This window comes from Balaenoptera musculus, chromosome 13 (genome assembly GCF_009873245.2).
Source record: "Balaenoptera musculus isolate JJ_BM4_2016_0621 chromosome 13, mBalMus1.pri.v3, whole genome shotgun sequence".
Lineage (NCBI taxonomy): Eukaryota > Metazoa > Chordata > Mammalia > Artiodactyla > Balaenopteridae > Balaenoptera > Balaenoptera musculus.
Window position 1 is genome coordinate 423,488 of NC_045797.1, and position 11,148 is coordinate 434,635.

General features: G+C 56.9%; 1 protein-coding gene across 1 annotated transcript in view; it reads right to left on the minus strand.

The window, feature by feature from the left end:
- The window catches only part of SH3RF3 (SH3 domain containing ring finger 3), a 216,383-nt gene extending 213,890 nt beyond the window's left edge, over window positions 1–2,493 (minus strand). Inside the window, exon 1 of the mRNA XM_036873870.1 lies at window positions 1,721–2,493. Coding sequence (XP_036729765.1) covers window positions 1,721–2,242 — 522 coding nt within the window. The 5' untranslated portion in view covers window positions 2,243–2,493. The remainder of the gene's footprint in view (window positions 1–1,720) is intronic.
- Window positions 2,494–11,148: the final 8,655 nt, after the last annotated feature.

The following is an 11,148-nucleotide window of genomic DNA, read 5'->3' on the forward strand; positions in this document are numbered from 1 at the left end:
CCAAAATCTGGGCGACAAAAAATTAATGCCCTGGTACTAAGTGTTATGAATAAAAGTTGTAAGTTCAGCCCCTTCACAAACGTCTTTAAAAGCCACAAATGCCACGGAGCCCAGGAGCTGCCTCAAGGCCGGTTGTTACCCCGCACCCTCCTGATCAAACACGATTCACAAAACGTTCCCACTGGAAGCATCATTCCAAAAATCATTTAGTTCTCAGAGCAGGAGGAAGTAACCTGGTTATTTTGCAAATAAAGACCTTTAATTATAATACTTTAGATAATAACAGCAAGGCAAGAAAGAAAAGTTTGAAAATCTGTAATAAGAACACTTGTAACTGGATTTAATCACAATTAAAACCAAATAAATTAACATCAACTCCCCTTCAGCAGTGATCCCATTTGTAAATATTCCTTGACTATTCTTGACTTGAGAATGGGCATTCTCCCTGATTCTCCATTTCCCTGATCTATAGGAAAAGCCCAGTTTGGCAAAGTCTGACTTTTAACTCCAAAGCTTAACACTCAAGGGCTTAAGTTCCTAACCTCAGAGACACTGCAGTGCTGAGTAATTCGGATGAAGAACTTTCCCCTCACCTCAGCACTTCACATTTGGGAAGGATTAGTTAAATGGTTTATACACCACCAGATCTTTAAAAGGTCAAAAGTAGAGGGATACGGTTGTGCTTTCTAAAATGAATGATATTTGCAATAAATCAACAAGCTTTTCAAGCTTTTCTACATTTAAAGAAAATACAAAACAAGAGTAGTTCCTTGTTTCTCACTTAAACCAGCATCCCACGGGCCATCCTCCCCCCAGCAACAGTGCCCAAGGTGGCCGAGGGTGTGAAATGACACACGCTAAGTAGCTCTTGAAACCAAATCACCGGAACCCTCAAGATAAGGTCTTTGAAACAGAAGCAGTCCATGCTGTACAATGTAGCTGCACACACACACACACACACACACACACACACACAAACCCCTCAAATAGCAACCCAGTGGGAACACAATGGGCCTAAGAACCCAGGGGAGGACCAGGGCTGCCTGACAGGCCAAGTCCTGAAGGGCTGCGCCAAACATTCCTGGGTTCCAGGTTAACTTCTCCCCTCCTGCAAAAGGAGGTTGTACTTTGCATTCTTGCAACCCAGGCACTCACTTGCCTCTGCCAGGTCCTCCCTGGCCAGACACCAGGCAGGAGGCCCACCATCTTCCCAGCAGCCAGAACCTGGGAGAACACTAGGTGCTAACTTCAGTCCAGGCGGGCGAGGGTGTGGAGAGGGCTGGTCTGGGGGTTCAGGAGAAGAAGGCTGTGTCTGGGGAGATGGAGGGCCCAGCAAAGTTAAAAGGTGGGGAAAGAGGCCCAGCCCTGCGAGGGACTGAAGGGGAGCAGGGGGGCATGGAGCCCTGCCCGCCTCAGGGAAGGCCGGGGGCTGCCACACACGCACAGGCCGCCACAGAGCAAGTGCAGGTGGAAAGGGATTCCAGGGGAGAGGATGGGCGGACGGCAGGTGCCAAAGAGAGGTTCAAAGGGGAGGGGGGCGGGAGGGGAGCACGTGATGTCCAAGAGTTGCCAAGTGGGACTTGGAGAGTTACACTCACGGAGTCCCTGGGGGGCAGCAAGTCGAGAAAGAAGGCCATCGCGGAGCACCTCTGGTCCCCTGCCCTTCCTCGCTGCCCTCCCCCCACCAGCACACTCACACCTCTGCGAAGCGCATACCCACCTTTGCTGGCGGCGCGCTCCTGCTGGTTGCCAGCTCGCGCAGGCTGGCGTTGGCGCTGGTCGCCGCGGGGAGGAGAACCGGGGAGCCAGGGGCGCTGCCCCCAGCACCCGCGAGCGCCGAGGCCGCCCCGGAACCGGGGCCGGGGCCCGGACCAGGACGCGCGGGCGGGCTGCTGCCAGGGCTGGCGCCGGCGCGGGGCCGCTGGCGGATGCCGTCCAGCAGGCGCACCAGGAGGATGTTGGCGGGCAGCTCGTCCACGCCGCAGCCCACGAGGATGCGGCACTCCGGGCAGCGCAGCTCGTGGCGCGAGCACACGATGCTCTCCAGGCAGCGGCGGCAGAAGGTGTGCTGGCAGGGCAGCACCTTGGCCGTCGTGTCCAGGCGTTCCAGGCACACGGAGCACTCCAGCAGGTCCAGGAGCGACGACTCGTCCATGTCCCCGCCCAGCCTGTCGCCGTCGCCCTCGCTCTGCGCAGCGGCGGCCGCCCTGGACGCGCACAGCCTGGGCGCTCCGAGCAGCATGGGGGCGGCGCCGGCGGCGGCGCGCACCTCTAGGTCCCGGGGCCGTTGCGGAGGCCGCCGCGGGCAGTGGGCGCCAGGGTCGCGTCCGAACAGCCGCTGGGGAACCGGGCTGCGCCGCGACTTCCTTCCCTGCGGCTGGCAGCGCCAAGTGGTGCCAACCGGCCTGCGTGGCAAGGATCGGAGCTCCGAGCCCCGCGAGCCCCCTCCGGGCCGCCGAGCCCACCCAGTTCTTCGGCGCGAGGCGCCCCAGAATACGGGCTACACCTGTCCCTCCGCGAGTCCGCCCCGCACGGAGTCCAGCGGCGCTGCCGGGCGGGCACAACACCCGGCGGCTCTGCGCTCGCAGCGGCCAGTCCGATGCCGTGGAGGCGGGGGCGCAGCGTGCGCGCTCCCCCGCACCGCCTCTGTGCGCCCTTGGCCTGCCCGCGAGTGGCTGCCCAGCTGGCGCGGCGGGACCCCTCCTTGTCCTCGGCCGCGAGCACGTGCGCGGGGAGCGCGCGGAGGTCACGGTCACTGCGGGGCACGGGGAAGGGGCAGCTGCGCCCTGGACCTGCCTCCGCCTGGGCGCACGCAGCCACCAGTCCTGCCCTTAGGGCGCCTCCAGGGCCCCCAGGAACTCCGGGGCGCTCTCCCGCGCAGGCTCGGGCCTGTCCCCTCTGGCGCCCGAGCTTCCCTTCTCTCTCCGTGAGCCTCGGAGCGGGATGTTTCCGCCTGACGCCGCCGCGAAGGAAAGTTTGGGCGGCGCTATGCGGACCGCCTCCCTGGGCAGCGCCGGCCAGCAGCTTGGGGACGCAGCCAACACCCGGGCATCCTCCTCGACGACGGCCCGGTCCCCTACCCGGCGGCGCGCGGAAGTGACAGCTCCGGAGCCGGGGTGGGCGCGGGGCGCCGAGCGAAGCGGAGGGAAGGGCGCCGGGGTCCTCCCGGCGACGCGCGTCCAAGACTGCGCCGCTGCCCGCCGGACCCCAGCCTCGCGCAGGGCGCCCCTGGGGACGCGCTCGACCCCCTTCTCGGGAGGCGCAGGCGAGGGGAGACGCGGTCTCCTTCCCGGCGCCCGCCTTCGGGCGCGTCAGAGCGACGCAAGAGCGCACGGAGGCCCGGGGGCCGCGGGGCCGCGGCCGGTGGCACAGATTCCCTGCCGAGCGCTGCCCCCTCGTGGCCGCTCTGGGCCCAGTCCGGGGTCGGCGCAGCCTGGTCCAGGGCAGGACGCTGGACCGTGCACATCTCCGAACGTGGGCTACAGCAGAAGAGCGCGAGGGTCCTATTCCCGGTCGGTCAGGCTGTCTTGCAGTTTGTGAAGCTAAGTGTAGCTTTTTTGACTTTCCAGGGAGAAAGTAATACTTGTTGAGGCTTCCATGCCACGAACGTGCATCTTTTTATTTAATCCTCTAAACAGCCCTGTCGGGTAATTATTTTAACCTCATTTTGCACGTGAGGAAGGTGGGGCTTATAGTTATGAAATCATTGTGGCTGCATTTTGTTCATGTTTGTGTCTCCAGAACCGAATGCGTGGAAAAGATCACAGGCCACTATGATACCAGCTCCCTACAAGCCACATATTTTTACACTGTAATATCCCCAGCGCCTAGGGCAATGCCTGGCACATAGTAGGTGTTCAATAAATATTTGCAGAACTAATGAAAAAACAGCCTCCAAATCCTCGCCTAGTGGTGATTTGAATGCACATCTTAGCGTCTCTTTTCCGGGTATACTGAGTCACACCCTTGGTCCATGAAGTGAGGCTGCCATTTCATTGAAACTTTGCTCCTGACCTCTGACGGCCGCAGGAGACTTGCCCCACCTGCCTTCCGGGTTCTCCTAGTGTGGATTGTGCACGATTATTCACATCAGCACTGCCAGTGAGAGATGGAGGCGTCTCTCCCGTGCTGCCCGGGGACCCAGACCTCGGGCCAGGCCTCCCTGGAGGGGCCACACATGGCCCTCCTTCCACCCTTTGACCCGCACTCAGAATAACAAAGGACCCAGAATGCTTGATCCAAAAGCAGGTGGCATGGACACAGGACTCGGGGAAGCTGGGAGAGGTAGCAGAGAGCAGGGGCTGTCTAGGGTGACGTGCCCTGGGTGCTTTGGGTTTCAAGCAGCAGAAACCAGCTCTTGCAAGGTTTTAAAAGGAACCAAAGAGATCATGGGAATCAGAACCCCAGGCTAAGAGCTGGGCCAGGTCACTGCAGATGGGCCCCGGGGTGGGTGGTCTCCTTCCCTCTCTTGTACCAGCTGCCTCTACCTCCCAACCCACATGACAGGAAACATGGTCAAACTCCAGAAGCATTTTGTTCGTGCCTTCAGCCACTAACAAAAGACACTCATCTGACACCGTCGTGGGCTGGAAGTTTTAAACCCCTGCTAGCCAGCTTGGCCCAGGTGGTCGCTTTCTGGACAAATGGGTGCTGGCTGCAGGGGGGGATCATCTGAAGCCTGGCGGCACCTCAGGGGTCACCCAGAAGGAGAGGAAAGGGTTCCAGGACCCGTGGCGTGCTGGGCAGAGGGAACTGCCCCTGCGCTCGGCTCCCCTTGTTACACACAACCAGGGCCACATAGGGCAAACACGGGGCCACCGAATCACACCTTTCTCACCTTGGGCCCCTGCCTTGACCCACTCCCGTAGCACAAGCGGGCTGCGGGCCAGGGGGCCCCAGAGGCCAGGAGGGCTGCGTGGCAGGGCCTGGGGGGCTGTGCAGGGCCTGGGGGGCTGTGCTGGGCCTGGGGGACTGTGCTGGGCCTTGCAAAGGCGGATGTGGCGGCCCAGCCCCACCCCATCTTTCTGCTTTTCCAGAGAAGTTGGGGGACTGCTTTTTAGGTGGGTTTCCCTGTGTTCGACGGTCGGCACCCTGTTCAGTTCTCAGAAAAACACCCTATCAGCCAAACAAAGTGAGTGTGGCCCCATTGGCCCCCAGATCCCCTGTTGGCAGTTTCTGGTTGAAGCAGCCAAAGGAGGTGAGCTGCAGCATAAAGGAACTTAAGGGTGTGATCTGAATAGTGGAAGCATTACAAGCACAAGTTTCTATCACTCAGTTAAACTTGCACGTGTTCAGTCAGCCAGCTGTATCCGTCCATGATGGAGAAGCCTGGCCTAACAGCCGTTCGTATGAGGAGACCTTGGGAACTCAGGCGCCCACAGCACAATGAGCCAAGATGAGTGTCAGCGTGGCCGCCTGGGGGGATGATGGAATCTTAGGATGCGTGAGGGGATGTGAAGGGGCAGGAATCATCTCACTGCACCTCGGGTTGTCGGACCCCATCGGCAGGATTGTTTCCAATTCTGGGGACTAGATATTAATGACAGGATGGAAAAGGATCCAGAGGCCTTGTCCGTGAATTTAGGATGAAGGAATAGAGAGCATCTGTCCAAAGAGGAGACAGCTCGGAGGACACAGGACCCGGCTGCCCAAACTGATGGAGCCTGGGGACCATGGCCCGAGTGTGAGGGTGATTCCAGGAGGTGCCCCCTGGGCAGCCCCACTGGCTGAAGGTGGCCTGCGGGCGGGGACTGGCCCTGGAATGTCTGACGGCCGTCGCTGCTGCCCCAGGTATAAAAGAGGGTGAGCCCAGACCCCTGGCAGGCTGGGTCCTCCCAGGGCAACTGCCTCTGTGGGATGCGGGGCCTTGGAAACAGAGCCTGCCCCTTGGGGTGGGGATTCGTGGGCGACACGGAGGAGAGTCCAAGACCAGTCTCCGGGCTTCCCTCAGTCCAATCAGGTGGGGACTTGAGTGATTACCTGAATGTGAATTTGCTCAAACTGATGGAGCGGGCCATCCAGTTAAAGAAATAAGTCAGCGTCACCTCAGCTCTGCAGGAAGGACCCTTGCACTCGGACAAGGCGCCTCCTTGTTGCCCACTGCAGTTTCCATAGCGCTGTGACAGAAATATTGCAAATGCTTTCAGGTATTAAAAATAATCCTACCATTGCCTATGTTTTTGTTCACAGTCTTCAAAATAATTATAATAGGGGCTTCCCTGGTGGCGCAGTGGTTGAGAATCCGCCTGCCAATGCAGGGGACACAGGTTCGAGCCCTGGTCTGGGAAGATCCCACATGCCACGGAGCAACTAAGCCCGTGCGCCACAACTACTGAGCCTGCGCATCTGGAGCCTCTGCTCCACAACAAGAGAGGCCGCGATAGTGAGAGGCCCGCGCACCGCGATGAAGAGTGGCCCCCGCTTGCCGCAGCTAGGGAAAGCCCTCACACAGAAACGAAGACCCAACACAGCCAAAAATAAATAAATAAATAAATAAATTTATTATAAAAAAAGAATTATAATAGATTCTCCTCCAGTCTGGAGACACAACACACTTTATTTTAGTTTGGCCCCAGATCTCAGAAGATGCTCAAAGCTGTGTGCTCTGCATAGCTATCGGCTAAAGCACTGAGACACGTTTAACCCAATAAAGAAAATCCCTGATTTAAATTACAGTCATGAGAAAAATGAATGAAAATTGAATGTAAAGAAAAGTTTCCAGAATAATCACAGTGTAACTGACATTGAATAATATTTAATATCTGGACTCATGTCTTTGGTAGGAGTACATCTTAAATCATCCAAGGGGTGGTTGTCAATTGTAAATAATACTGATGCATTTTCTAGAAAAATGTGAAATACTTGTGAAAGATATAGAGCTAATGAAGAATCATCAACCTCATGAAGAAGAATAACAGAGCCTTTTCTCAGATAAGATAACGTTCACCTCCTTCCGAGGAAAGGTTGGAATTTTGAATCTGCCAAGCGTTTCCACTCTGAGCTGTGGTGAAACACACAGACCCTCTGGGTAAAATGCGTGTTGAAAGCCCGTGTGCGCCTCAGCGGACAGGACACACCGCTCGCTCATGGGGCCCCAGAGGAGGGATTGGGGACCCTCCTTGGAAAGCCGGGTCACAGCCTCCGTGTGCCTGGGATGAGGCTTCCCCGAAAAGCCCCATGAAGGCAGCAGAGGGGACTCGGATGGACTCAGAGACTCCACATCGGGACGTGCACACCCCCCAGCCTCACACCCGGCCTCCTGCCGCCCGGGGGCTGCGGGCCCTGTGCGGACTCCGCTGGGTCCGGCCTCCGCTGGCTTTATCATCAGCCCCTCCCACTTCCCCATCAGCCCCTCCCACTTCCCGTAAATGGTACCTATTTCCTCTTCCCCAGGCGCCGGGGATGAACGTGGACCCTGCCCGCGGGACTACGAATACTTTAAACCCCGGTTTTTCTGGTTTGTTTTTTGCTAGGAAACCACCTGGTGGGCCTGGTGTGGGCTCACCAGGCCGTAGGCTGTCCTGGGGTGTCACAGCGAGTGGTCCAGTGTCTTCCGCCACGTGAAAAACTGCCAGCAAACTTAGTGGCTTGAAACCAGGGCACTATTTATCTTGCTCACACATCAGTCTCTTGGGCTCAGTGGGGACAGCTGCTCTCCCCCGCCGCCCCCTGCTCGGCCGCGAAGCCCATGTGCCTGACCTGCAGTGAGGCCCATGGTGGCCGGAGCTGGTGGCCTCTCCCTGTGGCCGGGTCCCTGGGAGCGAGTGGCGGGAGGTGTCGCCCCTCAGAAGTCACGCAGGCACCCTCTGCTCCCGCTCACCCAGCAGTGGGCACAGCAGCTTGTCGGGGCGAAGAGCTGCGGAAATGCAGGCCCCCTCTTGATGAGGGGGAGAAGTTTCAGAACTTGTGATTGAAAATATCCATTTTCCTGGGAGAACACCATCTCCCAATACAGTGGGTTTACAGCCTCCTTCTAGAGACGGGCTCTGAGCTGCTGGAGAAGGTGAAGGGCCCAGGGTGAACGTGGCGGGGTCAGAGCCAGCCCTGAGCCCTGCATTTCCTGTCCTGACGGTGAGCTTTCCCTTTGGGTCAGTCAGAGCCTGCTCTAGTCACATCCTCATATTCAAATATTCAGTGGTGTAATGGGTATGTCATATCATTCCCAGCTGTTAAACTCCCACAACAAAGCTGCATTTCAGCTATCAGTAAACATAAACCTTTGAAAGTACAGATCAGCGTGTAGAAAATGGGACTTGGATCCGTGTATGCAGCAGAGCTGGGTCACCACGTGGCAGGTAGAGGGAGGGGAGACTTCGGTCACGATGAGCAACGGTGGTCTATTAACTCACAAACAGAGTGGACCGCCCGCAAAGCAGGAAGTTCCTCAGCATGAAAATATTCAAGCAGCAACGGAGTCACTGCCTGTGCGTTTGTTAGGGTAACCGTGGCTCCGTAATAAACAAACGCCACAGTCTGTGCGTGGACACAGTGAAGGTCCACTTCTGACTCGTGTCCAGTGTGGCATCCCAGGTGGTGGGGGTCATGATGTGGGACCACACCCTCCGTGGTGATGCCGGGCCTGCTCAGGGTCAGGGAGCCCTTTCCAGCCAGAGGACGGTGCCTGAGTGACACAGGTCACCTCTGCCCCCATCCTCCCGTGTGAACTGTACCTGATCTCACCTGATGCCAGAAGGCATGGACAACCGCCTCCCAGGACTGTCCCAGGCCTGACCTTCCAGTGACCAGCCATCTGGCGCTGACCGTCAGGTCACAGGTGGAGGGAACTCTGCACTGGCCGCTATGAGCCAGTTATCTTGAAGGTGCCCATGGCTCTGAGTCCATGATTCTCAAAATGTAAGCTTTAAGCGTTGCCAACGCAGGGGTGGGAAGGGTATCTCTCAGTCCCGAGAGTGATTTTGTGGGTCGTGGCTCCGAGCACGGCTTGGGAGGGGGCCCTCGAGTACCCAAGCATCTCTAGGTGCCACGGGTGAGTGGCTGCAGGGCTAGGATGTGGACACCCAGGGACTCTACCACGTTCCAGCCACGGCAGATGCCGCCTGCCCATGGCACTGGTTCAGGGTCAGTCGGGCTTGTTGTAATTTCCAGCGTCCTGGGTCCACTGCCCTGGGAGTCACCCATTCGGAGCCGGTGCTACTTCCAGGAGGAAGCAGTGGGTCCTGCTTCCAGGCACCCCAGGAGGACAGACACTTATAACCCACCTTATGCCTGCTGTGCAGAAGTGCCCGTGTGTACCAGATTCCTGCATCCCTCTCCACCCTCCCACCCGTTGTCACACACGAGACTGAGACATAGAAGAGGCAGCTAGTGAAAGGATCCTCCTGGGACCCTCGGTCACTGAGAAGAGAGATTCTCTTTTCTAAGGAATATTTGTCACAGTGCCGGGAAAGGAGGGCTGTGGGACTCCTGTACTCAATTCCCCATATATGGGGTGGCAGAATTTAAGATCAGAAGTTCTTTTTATAATGATGAGAACAGAAAGACCACTGAAAAAATCTAAGAGTCATTCCAAGACTACTGTCTTCAGGAAAAGAAAATGGATTCGACATCCTTTTTTTTTTTTTTTTAAACATCTTTATTGGGGTATAATTGCTTTACAATGGTGTGTTAGTTTCTGCTTTATAACAAAGTGAATCAGCTATACATATACATATATCCCCATATCCCCTCCCTCTTGCATCTCCCTCCCACTCTTCCTATCCCAGCCCTCTAGGTGGTCACAAAGCAGCAAGCTGATCTCCCTGTGCTATGCGGCTGCTTCCCAGTAGCTATCGATTTTACATTTGGTAGTGTATATAAGTCCATGCCTCTCTCTCACTTCATCCCAGCTTACCCTTCCCCCTCCCTGTGTCCTCAAGTCCATTCTCTACGTCTGCATCTTTATTCCTGTCCTGGCCCTAGGTTTTTCTCAACATCCTTTTAAATTCACCTAATTGCATCAGGATTAGCCAAGCTGAATCTCTAATCTATTGATACAAGTTAAACGTAATTTGCACCCACATTTATGAAGTCTTATTTTGCCTGTGAAGTATAACGGGATGGTAAGTATCCACATCTCGTAAATAGAAAACATATTTTTATTAATCAGCCGTGAGCTGCGTTTGAAGGAACCAATGTAATTTAAACTTGCAAAGCAATCCATAACAGGTCATGGGAAGCCCATCAGCGCTCCTGGGTTTCCTGTCTGCCTGTGTGTAGCGATCGCTCACCTGTACTTACTTGGGTCACCTGGAGTTAAACCCAAAAGCTGTTTTAAGAAGCCACAAGGTGCTGAATTAAATCAGATCCTCACAGTTGGAGCCCCACATGGTGGCCCCTCCTCAGACCTCTCTGCGTCTAAGTTTCGTGTGAGGGATCGTGAGGCACATGCCCTGCAGGGAACGTCCCACAGCCGTGTTCCCCAGAAAGCGCCCTGCTTCCCACTGTGTCCGTTCATTCATCCGCTGTCCATCCATCCAGCAGATACACTGCCCGCTGGGCACTTGCTAAGGACTCACTGCCAATGAGACAGGACCCTCCCCTCTGGCACAGAGTAGGCGCTGGATAAACATATATTGCACGTGCGTGACAGCGTGTGGTGAGAACAGGGCGGCAAGGGCCCCAGTATGAGGGCCGGGACCTGCCCCTGACCCTCCCCAGCCTGGCCCTCTCCCCCCGCAGAGAAGCCTGGCTCTGCCTTCTGTACCCTCGCAGACAAGATTTTTGGGGCCAGTTCTTTGGGCTCTGTGATGCAGAGGAGAGAGAAAGGAGGGGGGAAGGACCAGAGGCAGGTGGGCACAGGCTCAGACAAGGGCCGGGAGCTGTGATGGGTCCATCGGGCCCCCACACCTCGGGTTTGCCAGACTCTGGACTTGGGTGTTGGCTTGGCCAACGGGGCCTCCGCTTCCAGAGTCCCTTTTCCAACATGTGTCCAGGGGAAGGTGGGCACGAGACGAACATGTGCAAGGTTTGGGGCAGAGGCTTTCTCTCCGATGCTGTGAAGCCGGCGAGAGAGGAACCACGGCACAGCCGCGATTGTGGGACAGCAGCCTGGCACCGGGTCCCGGCCGGGGCAGACAGGGCTCAGCGGAGGGCACGGCTTCCCCTGCGGGCGGCCCTGAGCTGAGGCTGCAGGTGAAGACAGGTGCCCCA